We start from the raw sequence: 15,156 nt of genomic DNA on the forward strand, positions 1-15,156 counted from the left end.
AGCCATAACTTCCCAAAACTCCAGATGCTCTCAAACCTGAGGCTGCAGGGCTAGGCCCGCCACTGTCTGGAGACAGAGCTTCACGTTCCAACGGAGCGGATAAGCCACTCCTGGCTCACTCTCTCCCAGTGCTCCAGGCTCACACTGTCCCAGCCAGGTGTCCCGGAACTGACAGCCGAGAGTGTGCATGCAACTGGGGGGCAGGGCCTGAGCCGTAGAGGGGACTGGGGATGGGCCTTCCATGGAAATCCATGGGGCGGAGGGGAGGCCATGAGAGAAATGAGTGGCCCCCAGTGGCCCCACATGACACTCACTCCCCAGCCACAGGTCTCGCCACCAGGGTGAAGAGAGCCTGTCCCCACAGCCACGTAGCTAGAATGAATGAATGATCTGAGAACCAGTGAGCAGAACGACAGCGTCCATGTTTTATGCCCAGCCCTCTCAGGATAAACCTACAAACCTTGCCCCCCATATTCGATAGGCCGTCCCGAGGGCATTTACCCACCCCACCTGAGACCCTTTCTAACTTTATTGTCTATAGTATGTATTCTGCCAACGATATTTAGTACTTTTCAAAATAGCAAGTGATATTGTACTACTAAACACACCTTTTCAAAGTTCAATTACCGAGCCTAAAAATCCTGCTATGTGGTCGGCCCCCTCCTTGAGAACCGGGGTACAGCAAAGGCCTGGAGGGGACAGGTTTGTGGCCAAATGCCTCATCAGCAGAGTAATCTTGGGTTCAGTACTAGGGTCCTGTGACTACTCCCTAATGCTGTGCTTCTCAACGGCTGCAATCTGGCCCCCAGGGGGACATCTGGCAACATCGGGAGACATCTGCGGTTTCATAACTAGGGAAAGGATTGCACAGGACAGCCTCCCACCACAAAGAATGACCTGGCCCCCAAATGTCAAGGGTGCCCAGGTGGGGAAATGCTGCCCTAATGGAAATGCAAGTATCTGGGACAAGGACTGGAGTAAGGACTTCGTGAAATAAACAGATACGTGATGATAGCCGGTGTGCCCAGCACATGCGGTGCTCCAGGTACTCGAGGTCCTTCCTCTCCAAGCGTCAGGCCCCCCATCTGTGAAATGGGCGCCCCCAGCTTCTTGGCTCCTGTGCTAAGCCCTCTGGTTTCAACAGTCCCAATTTCCACAAAACCCGCGTAATTTGCAATGGACACAATTTCTATGTTTATGGAAAACTGCCAAAACCTTCACATCATTTGGGCTTCAGAATGAAGCTATAAAACCACCCACGGATTCAGAAGCCTTAAGCCATGAGAAGTTAGGTATTTCTAGAAGTAACCTTTAAGGTATGTCATTCTTTGCCTTATTACTGAATCTTGAAAAGGGCCTGGTTACCTCTAAGAGGTTTGAATTTCCAATCTATTAGAGTAATACCAGCAATCTGTTATTTCTAGGCTATTGAGGAAAGGTTAGAATGAAAATTGGATTTGGGTGGTTATGTCCATTCCGAGCGCAGACAGAGGACTCAGCAGTGGAAGTGGGCCGGGGCCTGGAAGGAGCAGTTATCAAGGGAAATGACTGGTGATAACTTTATTGATTAAAGTAGCTTGAAAAATTTAAGATTTGCCACCGTGTGGCACTGCGGCAGCAGGATCGCTCCTCATAGGCATTTTTCATTAAAAATAAAGGAGCAGGAACAGAGAATTATTACCTTGTGCATAAGGCACAGTTCATTTGAAATGGCCTTATTTTGAAATACTGCCTTAAAATGTCTACACATCCTGAGGCTCAAAACAACATTAACGAACATTTTAGAAAAACGGCGGGGTGAGAGCGTTAACAACATGCAGTTACCGCTCAAATGTCTGTCAAGGGGAGTGACGGAAATGACACGTGAGGGGGAAGGGAGAACGGTAATGTGAGGGGTAAATAAGATCGTGCTCAGAGCCGCCAGAGAAAACAATCCCTCAGCTACCCAGGGCCTCTGCTGCTCGCCATCAACTGCCGAAGGGACCTCAACCTCATCACACACAAGAGATTCACGAGAAATCCCCAAACCGAAGCCCCCCACTCCCGACCCCACAGCCCCAGCCCCAGCCCCAGCCCCCGCCAAATGAGACGCCCAGATTAAGCCGCCCCCCCCCCATACGGGCCTCAGCTGCTCTCTGAGGTGCGGGGAGGGCAGTTTCTCATTCAGAATGTAAAAGCTGCCCGCTGCGAAAATAACTGAAAAATGCCAAAAAGCAAAAAAGGGAGAGGGGAACCATGCCAGGTTGAACTATCCAATATAACCAATGATAATGTCATGACGTATAATTCTAAATACCAGGTGTTGTTTTTTTTTTTAAGATTTTATTTATTCATTTGAGAAAGAGAGAGCACAGAGGGAGAGGGAGAGGGAGAAACAGGCTCCCCACCAAGCAGGGAGCCTGACGCCAGGCTCGATCCCAGGATCCTGAGATCACAACCCGAGCCAAGGGCAGACGCTTTAACTGACTGAGCCACCCAGGCGCCTAGCCCTAAATACTGGTTTTTAAACTCACGTTACATTAGCCTTTCTCCTACTCTGTAACAAATCATCTAAGAATTTATTCTCTCTTAAATTTATCCTCTGAGTAGAATATAAGTATATACAGTGGACCTTGGATGGCTCAGCTGGTTGAGCATCCAACTCTTGGTTTCAGCTCAGGTTGTGATCTCAGGGTTGTTGGATCGAGCCCCAAATCAGGCTCCACGTTCAGCGCAGAGTCTACTTGAGATTCTCTCTCTCCCTCTCCCGCTACCCTTCCCCCTGCTCGCCTGAGCCCGCTCTCTTTTTTTTTTTAAGATGTTATTTATTTATTTGACAGAGACACAGCGAGAGAGGGAACACAAGCAGGGGGAGTGGGAGAGGGAGAAGCAGGCTTCCCGCGGAGCAGGGAGCCCAACGCGGGGCTCAATCCCAGGACCCTGGGACCATGACCTGAGCCGAAGGCAGACGCTTAATGACTGAGCTGCCCAGGCGCCCCACTATATAAAATATTTTAAAAATAAATGAATATATATACACACACATAGTTGTTTATATTTAAGAAATGAAAAAGTAAGCCATAATATTTGTAAAAAGGGCTCCAACAAGATAAGTAGAAAGAGAAAGAGAAGCACAGAAGCTCTACTTCCCTGTCTCTCATTTCGTGGATTTGACTTTGAAGCCACGTAAATATCTTACATAACTATAAAAAAATGTAAATGTTGAAAACCAATTCCCTAAAACTTACAAGTAAATTCAAAGAGGGTCCTGTTGGTGCCATACCATCCAGACAGGAACTATACCTGTGGCTCTAAAATATAGCATTTTGGTTGTAAATCTCTAGAGGGAGGTGCTCTATACAAAAAAAAAAAAAAAAAGACTGTCAAAATAAGAACTCTTCAACAGTAAGGGTAACTGCTGCCATCAGATTCAGTGATCAGTCAGGACAGGGACACTGCGATGGCCGTCCAGTCCACTGGACACCACACACAACGGGGTCCCCGTCTCGGGGGCACTGCTAGCCCCGTGGCAGCACCAAACTGTTCATGTTTGGTTCTTTCGCAGTTTCTGAGATTCAAGACTCCCATGTGTTCTATGGATGGAAACAAATGACTGATTCTGTTGGCATCCCTGAGAGCCAAGATTTTTGATGTGGAAAAAGGAAATACAGAGAGAAGACTGATGAGGTCAAGTAGAAACCCACAGGCCTGATGCATCAGAGGTTTCAGTGGAAATTGGGACTGTTGAAACCAGAGGGCTTAGCACAGGAGCCAAGAAGCTGGGGGCGCCCATTTCACATAAATTTTAAGATAAATTTAAACATGAAACATGTAGTTCATGTTTAAAGACAGATACTTTTCTGAGCCTTAGTGACTGAAAAGCCTCAGAAAAGGGGTGCCTGGGTGGCTCAGCTGGTTAAGCGCCTGCCTTTGGCTCAGGTCATGATCCCGGGGTCCTGGGACCCGGCCCCACATTTGAGCTCCCTGCTCGGTGGGGAGTCTGCTTCTCCCTCTGCCTCTGCCCCTCCCCCACTCGTGCTCCCCCCAAAAATAAATAATCTTAAATTTAAAAAAATAAATAAATAAAAAGGCTTAGAAATGATGATCAGCCCAGTAGCAACAAGAACTGTTAATGTTCCAATTATGGTTTCTAAATACCATTTTCCACTAAAAGTAAGCAAGGCTCCTGGGAAGCCCTCTGGGAAGAAGGGTGAATCACAAGCCTAAGACAGGAAATGTGCAAGGCAGGTGTGGAACATCCTGTCATAACAGGGAGTAAAAAAACCTCAAAGACTACTGGGGTCAGGTCAGAAGGACCCAGAGGCCAACTTTAAGGGGGTCCCACTGGTCAAAGATGAAATACTTTCTACATGAATAAGATCATGACTGCAATGGATTGAAACACATCAACTCTGCTTATGTCTATCTATTTATAGTGATATATGTAGTTTTAAATCTCCTTCATTACCTTGGAAAGATGCTAGAGAATCAACTCATTATTTTGAAAACTAATGAACAATGAGAAAGAAAACGGGCATTTATCTGGAGTTCCCTGTGTGAACTGTACCTCAGGGTAACAAAGAGTTGGTGAGAAGTTTTCCTATGTAGAAGTAATCCAGACGGGAAAATGAAGAAGGAATGACAGAATTCAAACAGCTCCATTCTACAGTCCTTGAGGAATTAAAGGAGTTAGCACCAATCATGAATAGCAGCTAATAACACAAAAGGAGAAAACTGGACATTCTCTGCCTGCTATTGGAGGACACACCACCATCTATAAAGTAGTCATCAAAAAAACTGAACCAGATTCTGACCAAACTTCTAGATCTAACTATCAATATTCAGAGAACAGAGGACAGAAGAGAACATGAAAGTGTACCAGAGGTACAATCAACAAAATCCGGCCCATGGGAAATTCCACATGACAAACCACCCAGTTTCCCCTTCGTAACATTGCAAGGAAAAACAAAAGGGAGACGGGGGGGGGGGGGCCGGGGGGGGGGGGGGATCAGTAGATTAAAAAACACTTGAGAATCTCATTGACCAATCACAATGCAAAAGCCTCATCTGGATCTGATTCAAACAAATTGTAAGCAACATAAAACAATTTTAAGACCATGAAGGATATGTGAACAATGACTGGATATTTGATGATATTATGAAATTATTGTTGGTATTATTTAGACATGGCAATGGCATTATCTATGATTTTTAAAAGAATTCCTATCTTTTAGGGACACAGAAATATTTAGAGATGAAGTAACAGGATTTCTGGGATATGATTCAAAATAATTTAGGGAAGAAGAATGGATGGAGTATAGATCAAACAAGCGGCTATTAATCTTGAAGATTAATTAATGGCCAAATATGGGACAATCTGAGCAACAAAATTAATAACAATAGCAAAGGACTGTAACTTAGGGAATAAAACAAATATCCTTGAGTCCATGTTGGAATAAACAAATCAATGGGGGAAAAAAGGAAAGCTCTTTCTTATAGTAAATTCGAGCTAATAAATATAGAAGGAACGATAGAAATACAAATTCATTGTTTGGCAAACACCCTGTAATAACTGCTTCGTTAAGAATTATCAATGAATGCAAACATTAAGAGGGGAAAAGAATGATGGGAAAGAGGCCATTTATACAGTCAACAGGCTTTCCCACAAGATACTTATTAGTTAAATGGGACAAGTAGTAATTCTGCAGTGTGAACCCTGGCACAGATCACCTCCAATGCTGATCAAAGTGAACCGCAGCCAACAACGGGGAGACGTGCCCTCATGTGCCTCCTGATGAAATGCACTGAAAGGGCACAGCACTGTTTCTGGGACATTCCTGCCAAAAATGCGTAACCTAAAATTAAATTAAATCATGAGGAGACATGAGGGAAAAAAACCAAATTGAGGGATAGTCTACAAGATAACCAGCCAGTACTCTTCAAAAATGCCACCGTCCTTAAAGACTAGAAAGACTGGGAAACTGGCCCAGAAGGAAGGACCCTGGGGGATGCCATTGCTACAAGCAACATGTCCCAAAGACACTGGTGGACTGGCTGATGACATCTGATTTTATCACTGATCAATGACTGTTACGTAAGATGTTAGCGTTTGGGGAAGCTGGTGTAAGGGCATATGGAAATTCTTTGTGCTAATTTTGCAACTTTTTTAAGTGTGAAATTCTTCAAAATGAACAGTTAAAAATAAGCTTTTTCTAAGTGGTTGTTAGTTGATCATTAGCAAAGCTCGGCGATGGGACCTAGGAGTTCATTATTCTACTCTCTCTCTCTCCTTGCATAGGTACTCGAAATGTTCAGTGATAAAAAGTTAAAATGAGAAGTTTCAGAGACAAAACCACCACATAAAAGATATGGACCCTGTCTGGATTTGATTCAAAAATATCAACATGAAAGAATATTTCTGAGACAACCAGAGAAATTTAAATTCGATTATTGGATAATACTGAGGAATCACTGTTGATTTTGTAGGTAGATTTTTTCCCATTGTGATAACAAAAAAAAAAAACCCACAAAATTTACCAACGTAAGCATTTAAAGCGTACAAATCAGTGGCATTAAGTACATTCACAATGTTGTATGACCGTCATCCCTGTCCAGGTCCAAACGTTTTTATCACCCCAAAGGGAGACTGTCTCCAGCAGCAGCCCGTCCCCACTCCCCCTCCCCCAGCCTCGGGAACCACTCATCTGTTTTGTATCTCTGATTTGCCTATTCGGGACACCTCATATAAACGCCATATAACATGTAAAATGTGGCCTTTTGTGTCTGGCTGCCTTCACTCACCATGATGTTTTCTAGGTACATCCACAGTGTAGCATTTATCAGCATTTTGTTCTTTTTATAGCTGAAATATTCCATCGTGTGAATAGACCACATTTTGTTGATCCATGCATGTGCTGATGAACGTTTGCATTATTTCTGCTTTTTGGCTGTTGTGAACAGTGCTGCTATGAATATTCATGTATAAGTTTTTGTTTGAACACCTGTTTTCAATCGTTCTGGATGCAGTTGTAGGAGTGGAATTGCTGGGTCATATGGTGCTTCTGTTTACCTCATCCAGAAGCTGTTTTCCAGAGTGGTTGGCTCCATTTCACATCTGGCCAGTGTCCCCACATGAGGGTTCCAATTTCTCCACATCCTTGCCAATGCTGGCCATCTTCCATTGTTTTTGTTTTTTAAAGTTATTATGGATAGGGGCGCCTGAGTGGCTTAGTCTGCCTTTGGCTCAGGTCATGATCCTGGGGTCCTGGGATCGAGTCCCACATCGGGCTCCTTGCTCAGTGGGGAGCCTGCTTCTCCCTCTGCCCCTCCCCCCTGCTTGTGCTCTCTGTCAAATAAATAAATAACCTTTTAAAAACATTATTATGGATGACCATCCAAGTGGGTGTGAGGTGGGATTTCACTGTAGTTTTGATCTGCATTTAGTTCCCTAATGACTAATGACACTGAGTATCTTTTTGTGTGCTTTTTGGCCATTGTTAGGTGTATTAACATACTACAGTTACCTCAAAAATACCCATCTTTTTTGGAAAGACGTACTACAACATGAAAGGATACAATAACAACAAATCTGGGATTTTAAATACAACAGCAAGGGGCGCCTGGGTGGCTCAGATGGTTAAGCATCTGCCTTCGGCTCAGATCATGAACCCAGGGGCCTGGGATCAAGCCCCACATCAGGCTCCCTGCTCGGTGCAGAGCCTGCTTCTCCCTCTCCCACTCCCCCTGCTTGTGCTCTCTGGCTCTATCTATTCTCTGTCAAATAAGTAAAAAAACTCTTCAAAATACCATCAACTTTTAAAAAAATAAAAAATAAATACAATAGCAAAAAAAAAAACCAAGTTAAAAAAGAAAAAGGAAAAAGAAGGGAATGTGGCAAAATCTTTTAATTGTTAAATCTGAGTGACGGATATATGGGGAGAATCCCTCTGAAATATGCCACAGTAAAAAAGAAATTCTGGGGTGCCTGGGTGGCTCAGTTGGTTAAGCGACTGCCTTCGGCTCCCGTCATGATCCTGGAGTCCCGGGATCGAGTCCCACCTCGGGCTCCCTGCTCGGCGGGGAGTCTGCTTCTCCCTCTGACCCTCTTCCCTCTCGTGCTCTCTATCTCTCATTCTCTCTCTCTCAAATAAATAAATAAAATCTTAAAAAAAAAAAGAAAGAAAGAAAGAAATTCTGCCCTAGGAAACAAAGTCGTGAAAACCCAAGGTCGTTAAGCCTGTGGTCTTTGTTCACTCAAAACACAAGCCTCTCCTCTCCTACCAGGCTCACAAGGCATTTCCTGGGTTCTTCCTGGGGACCCCTGACTCCCTGTGCCCTGACATTCACAGATGTCAAGGAGGCTTGGGGGCAGAGGTTCTAGACTTCCGGGGCGGACGGCCAGCCTTTTCCATGCATCGTGAAACACCAGTGCTCTAGACAGGAACACGTGGGAAATTCAGATCCAACAAGAAGGGAGCACCACAGTGATCCTGGGGGTACTCGCCTCACCACAGGGTGCTGACAATGTCCCCAGCGTCATGTCCAAAACAGACATCAGGGCAGCCTTGGCCGGCTGCAGACATGTGCCCACTGTCTTTTCAACAACGCTCTCCATAAACCACCTGCTGCTGGGGACCAACTCCACACCCCCTGGGAAATGGGGGGCACTGTGGACATCAAAATCGTAAGTGCTTTTTTTTTGGCCATCTGTCTCAAAAACAGTCATCCTGTAAGGGTGGCAAGACACATGATTTTATTCTTACATATTTGAATCTTGCTACATATTGTCTTTTCAATGAACTTTTTTTTTTTTATGGAAAAGAGTCCTCTTATTTTATCATTACTAACGTAAGCATTTGATGTCAAAGAGACGAAGGTAGTTTTATAAACTCAGAATGTTTGCAAGGACATAAAATTTCCATTTTATCGTGGTTTTCTGCCACACTAGCTCAAATGCTCTTGTCTACAAGCACCCCCGCATGGCCTCTTCGGAGCTATTTCAGTCAGCCTCAACATGGGACTCTGCCCCATACGCTGAGTCTAGAATAAACATATTAAATTGTAATTATTCACTTTTCGCTGGATGGGGTAAGAAATAAAGTCATCGGGTGATGGGACAGTCATCAGGTAGGATTGTTAATTTCCAAGGAGAAACCTGGTTGAAATGTTTCTTCTGATACAGTAGTTACAAATTAGAGTTTTCGAAAAAAAGGGGCAGAACAAAAGTGTGATGAAAGAAATTTCTGCAGCTGAGGCCTCCCACAGCCCTAAATCTCTGAGAGCAGCCAGGCAGAGCACCTTTCCTGCAAATTAAGTGGGTTTCCAGGATTTCCATGTGGTTGAGCTTTCAGAGATATACACTCAAGACGTACCATTAATCTATACATCATCTCAGCTCTGGTTGTCTTTTTCTTTAAGATTTTGTTTATACCAAAAAAAAAAAAAAAAGATTTTGTTTCATTACTTGACAGAGAGAGAGAGAGGGAGGGAGGGAGTACAAGCAGGGAGGCAGGCAAAGGGAGAAGCAGACTCCCAGCTGAGCAGGGAGCCCGATGTGGGGCTCGATCCCAGGACCCCGGGATCATGACCTGAGCTGAAGGCAGACACCGAACTGACTAGGCCACCCAGGCACCCCCGTGGCTCTGGTTGCCTTAATTGTACCGGCAGAGTGAGATGGCCATCCAAGTCCAAAGGCAGAGGAGGAACACACACATGGCTATGGTCATGGGCAGGGACCGACTAGAAAAGCCCAGGCTGGCTGGGCTAGTGCAGCCTCATGTGAGCTTTTCTCCCACGGAGGCAGAACCGAACAGTCGTGCCAAAGAGACCGACGGAACAGGACAGTCAACGTAGGAAGAGGCAGAGATACTCTTCTCCCCCACATCTTCCCTGCCACTCGGACTCTTTAAAAGGTAAGTGGTATTAAGAAAATTCAGCTGTGGGACGCCTGGGTGGCTCAACTGGTTAAGCGTCTGCCTTCACCTCGGGTCATGGTCCCAGGGTCCTGGGATCGAGCCCCACATCGGGCTCCCTGCTCCGCGGGGAATCGGCTTCTCCCTCTGCCTTCCCTGCTGCTCATGCTGCACACTCTCTCACGTTGTCTCTCTCTCTCAAATAAGTAAGATGGAAGGAAGGAAGGAAGGAAAGGAAAGAAAGAAAGGAAAGAAAGAAAATTCAGTTGTGTGCTGTCTTCCATGATGCTCTAGAGCTGCTCCATTTCTTCTTGCTTCTGATGTTGCCGTGTCATCCTAGCCGCCTGTGGTACCATATGAGGAATCCCGTCAATAATGGGCTGGGCTCTTCCCGATTCTTCATTCTTCAGTTCACTGGTCGACGTTTCACATCTGAGCCGCTTCTCAGAGGGCAGGCGCACCAGGAACTCGAGCAGCGCCTGGTGGAAGGCGCAGGGCGGGTCCCCTGCCCTCTTGCTCTTGACTGCTGACCTCCGCCACCCGGACGCGTGAAGGCACCTCCGGGCCACCGCGGGCGACGGCCTGTACCCGGCAGCACTGAGGCGAGCAGGGTCTGGCAGCCCACGACCCTCGGCCAGCCCCCCACGCCTGCCGCCCATCCCCGGGCTGCCCACCCCTCGCCTCTTCTGCGAACTATTTTTAACACGTTGGTAGGGCTGGTCAATTCTTATCCTTCCAGAGAAGAAGCAGAAGTCACTTAGAAACGGCCACCGGCCTTTGTGTCTTCCTCTTATGCTGAAACTAATTTAACCGCTTGAAAGCACTCAGTGGGCCTCCTCTGTGGTCCTTCTCCCCCTTCCCAGTAAAATCAGCTCTCGTGGGCGGAAGGGCCCACGCCCGGCTGCCCAGCCGACCTCCACAGGCTGCCCGAGCCCTCTCAGCCCATGCTCCAGGCCGTCCCTGACAGAGCGGCTTACACACACACACACACACACACACACACACACACACTCACACACACTCCCCTGAGAGACCACCCTACCTCGTGGACAGAGCGGCTTCCACACACACACACACACACACACACACACACACACACACACACTCCCCTGAGAGACCACCCTACCTCGTGGGCTTCCACCCCCATCTCCTTCAGGGCCAACTGGAAGTACTCAGGAGAAGGTTTCCCCACCACTTCGGCTTCGATTCCACAGGCATACTGGGAAAAGAGAGAAGGACACAGCACGGGTTGAGGATGAAGCCACAGGCGAATACTCCTCCGAAGGCCTCCCTCTGGGGAATCAACGGAAGAGCACCCCAAATGTGCACCCACGGGCCAGGGGCCTCTGAGAGGCAGAACACTTGGGCTGAGAGACACATCTCAGAGGCAAGAGCATCAGGATGCTCAGGGCACCCCCACCACGTCCCCTGACATCTGCTCAAAAACCTGAGCACAGCAGGAGGTGGGCCACCACCCCACCCCACCCCGACCTTGGCTGGTGCTCTCATTTGCGTACTTGCTTCTCCACTGCCCCCAACTCTGTCACAGGCCCTCCAGGGGAAGAGGTCCAGGGCTCTATCTGTCAGTCTGCCCAGCCCTCCCACCTGAGTGCAGGTAGGCAGGAGACTACGTAGCAATGAGGATGGCAGGTCAGCTGACCTGGGGCGGCCGAGCAGGCATGGGTCAGAGTGGGCGCTGGGGAGCCCCATCTGAGCCCGGCCCTGGAAACTGGAGGACGGAGTCCCATTAGGACACATCAAGCTCATGAGCAGATGTTGCAGATGAGCAGGGTCAGGGATGAGGCAGGTGGCCCGCACAGAGACGGGAGCCGAGAGTCGGAGAGGACAGCGGCAGTGAGCAGGCTGGAGGCCAGCCGGGTCCACAGCAGGAGGGCTAGGGTGTGGGGAGGAACAGGAGAGACAGGAGAGCAGAGTGACAACCAGGGCGGCTAGGGGCCATGCTCTGGAGCAGAGGGGGGGCGCTCAGCTTGAAGCCCCGAATAGGAGGCCCTACTTTGGAAACAGAAGAGGCGATTCAGACATGGAATACACCCCCTTCTCCGGAAAGGCCAGAAACATCCCAGACAGCCCTGAGATCTGAAGAAGGCTCAGACAGACTCAGGGCAGGTACCTCGAGCGCCTTCATGTAGGCACCAACGTCCAGCATCAGGCCCGAGGTCTCCTTGTAGTAGCGTCTACAAAAGAGCAGGAGGGGACAAGATGAGCTGAGCCCAGGAGCTGTGCCAAGAGAAACTGCCCTATCCTGGTTCTGCCAGCTCTGGAGAGCAGAGCCACGGGTGAGGGTCAGTCCAGATGCCACGCTGGGAACGACCGACGGAGGTCGGCACAACAGAGCCCAGCGGTGGGTCACCGTGCCCGGGCGGGAAGGACAGTGGGCCAGCAGCTCTCAGTCCCAGTGGCCCCCTGCTGCCAGCCTTATGGGGACCCCAGGGGCAGACGGATCCTGTCACCAACAGAAAGACAAGTGGCCTATGTTCTGGGAAAGGACAGAAGGTCCACAGAGCATGTGGTGACCCCCTACCTGCTAATAATTAACCCTTAATTGCTGCCCGAAGAAGAAAACTCCATTAGTTCCACGGCACCCTGCAGCATCTCCGATTAGCCAGAGGTCGAGGTGCCAGGTTTCAGGGGCGCCAGCTGCTTTTATGAGAGGACAACTCTCTCTTCCCTGTCTCACTGGAGACCGCCCCTGCTCGGCTCGTGGGAGTGTGCCTTTCTGAGGACGGTTTTGTGACTGCCGTGAGAGTTGCACTGGCCCTGGCCTCCACCGTCTGGCCCACCCCAGGCCACGCAGACCCCTCGGGACACGTGGTGGACCGAGCCCGGTTCCCTCGGAGCAAAGCCATTCGACTATAAAGAGGGGCAAAGGTAGTTTAATCTGTGCCGCTCAAAAGACAGGGTTAATGGGAGCCCAGGACTGTTAAAATGTTTTGAGACCCATCACGTCAGGTGTCCTCTCTTTCCCATGCCCTTTGAGTCGGAGAGGCATTGAATAACGCGTACGCAGAGACCCCAAGAGAAGAAGAGTGAAGCACGCTGACTCCAGGGCCCAAATCCAAGCTCTACTTCTTTTTAACTGTGAGACTTTGGGTTGCTGAAGTCCTCTGGGCCTCAGTTTCCTAATCTGTAAAATGGGGGGGCAGGGGCCCCACTGCCAACCTCATGGATTGTTGCGAGGCTCAAACAAAATAATGCATGCAAAGTTCTTAACATGACGTCTCGCATGCAGACACCACTCAAAAAATATTAGAAAATATTATTATTCTGTTTATCCGGACCAGGCTACAGGCAGCAAACTATGAGCTGGGCCAGAAAGGATGAACACAAGTCTTTCCCGTCGGTGGGAGTCGCAACCTGCTCTGTGCCTACTGAAATGTCGGAACTGAGCTTCCCAGGAGCTGCTTCAGGGCTGTCGTCTTTCTTCCAGCTCTGCGCACCCAGGAGTCCTGCCTGCTCACCTGGGCCCCACCTGAGGCCCTGAAGGCTGCAGGAGCCTGGCCTCCCGCCCACACTCACCCAGCACTCAGCGTTCTCTGGCTCCATGCAGGCCGGCCTGCAAGGCTTTTAGAATCAACCAGCAGCACCCTGCTGAGGACCCTATGGGCCAGACGATGCTGCTTCGCCCTCTGTGTGATGACTGCTGTGGGAGGGGAAGAAGCGGGCAGTGGGAGCCCAGAAGGGACAGGAGGGGGACCAGGGAGGGCCTCCCTGAGGAACGGACATGTCAAGGTGAGCCAGGGACAAAGGACAGAGGTGGGGAGAGAATGTGGCCAGCACAAGAGAGGCTGACCCAGAAGCCAAAGGACAAATTAAAAACACCACCACCTTGGTGCCACAGGCACAGCTCTGTGTGGAGTTGAGGATTCTGGGGGCCTCTGGCCAGTGCCCCTGGGCCGACTGGAGCTGGGTGTACCGCCCTTTGGAAAAACCTCCCGAGGACACCTCCACGGCGCAACTTCTGCCTGGCCCATACTCCCCAGAGTCTTTCTTCCCAAGTGACAGGAACCTGGACTTTCTGAAGTTTAAATTTAGTCCCGATGGAAGGAAAAACCTGAGCATGCAGCTTAAAATACACAATCAAAACCTTGTCTTTGTTATACTCATGTTTAGAGCCTAAAGAAAAAACTGACTTCCATAAATCAAAATTAGAAACCTTAAAATTTCTTTTTTAACTGAATCTGGGTTTGTTTGTACAGTATCCAGAATTTCTCTTTATTCCTTACTCATTCAGGAAAACCAAAAGCCACCTTGAAGGCCATCTGTTAGCTGAAAACATTTTTAGAGACACAGGAAATACAAGTACTTAAGTTAATTTTTTCTAAATATAAAGGCCCAGATTATTCCCGAAACCTAAGAGATCTGATATACTATCTTATGTTACTGGCATCACGAAAGCAACAGGAGGCCTGGCTGGAACCTGAGTGTTCCGGCCACAAACTAGAAACTGGGGATGCTGGGGAGACAGGGCTGGGCAGAAGCAGTCAGATAGATTTTATGCTTTATTCTTCTGCCCTTCCGATTATTCAGCACGACCTCCCTTCAAAATGACCACTTGACCTTTCCCACAAGAGCCATTAACCTTCCATAGTCTGTCGCGTAAACAGCTTAATTTTCTGACGGCAGCATGACAGAAGAAATTACAAAGGCAATTCCCACTCTCGGTCCAAACAGATGCCAAATGTAAATCACTCCATTTCCAGGAGGAGGACATTCTGCCCCAGTGCCTCCACCATCCTGCCTCCTTGGGGGCACCGTGCGGCCCCACGCTGGTGGAGGACGACCCCTTGCCGTCCACGCCCCCCACTCGAACAGGACAGCAGCTCTTCATGGGTCCTTGGGCTGTCCTGAGAAGCTGCTGACCTAGGCCCGAAAGCTCTCAGTTCCTGTCCCTCGTTTCCGAGCGCCCAACCCATAGCCCAAGTCAGAAGCCCCATAAGTCAGAGGCACCCCAATCGCTTGTTTTGTTTTTTTTAAGATTTTATTTATTTATTCATGAGAGACAGAGACAGAGAGAGAGAGAGAGAGAGAGAGAGAGGCAGAGGGAGAAGCAGGCTCCCAAGGAGCAGGGAGCCTGATGCGGGACTCGATCCCAGGACCCTGGGATCATGACCTGAGCCGAAGGCAGACGCTTAACCATCTGAGCCACCCAGGCGCCCCCTAATCGCTTATTTGTAAAACCAACCCTTGCCTACTCTTGAATTTACTGCAGAATGACGAAGCTAAAAAGCAACTGATTCTGTTTCTT

General features: G+C 48.6%; 1 protein-coding gene across 3 annotated transcripts in view; it reads right to left on the reverse strand.

Annotated features, from left to right (window-relative positions):
* Positions 1 to 15,156, reverse strand: part of LHPP (phospholysine phosphohistidine inorganic pyrophosphate phosphatase) — a 130,469-nt gene that overhangs the window by 81,802 nt on the left and 33,511 nt on the right. For 2 of the 3 annotated variants that reach the window (XM_025880145.2, XM_073884655.1), the window contains exons 4-5: positions 12,022 to 12,085; positions 11,017 to 11,109 (exon numbers count right to left, since the gene is read on the reverse strand). In XM_025880145.2, coding sequence (XP_025735930.1) covers positions 11,017 to 11,109; positions 12,022 to 12,085 — 157 coding nt within the window. Of the gene's footprint in view, positions 1 to 8,745; positions 9,019 to 11,016; positions 11,110 to 12,021; positions 12,086 to 15,156 lie in introns of those variants that run through there. The other variant, XM_025880146.2, reaches the window with a different exon arrangement.

This window comes from Callorhinus ursinus, unplaced genomic scaffold, assembly GCF_003265705.2.
Source record: "Callorhinus ursinus isolate GAN/ISIS: 27379988/994484 unplaced genomic scaffold, GSC_fseal_2.0 scaffold58, whole genome shotgun sequence".
Classification (NCBI taxonomy): domain Eukaryota; kingdom Metazoa; phylum Chordata; class Mammalia; order Carnivora; family Otariidae; genus Callorhinus; species Callorhinus ursinus.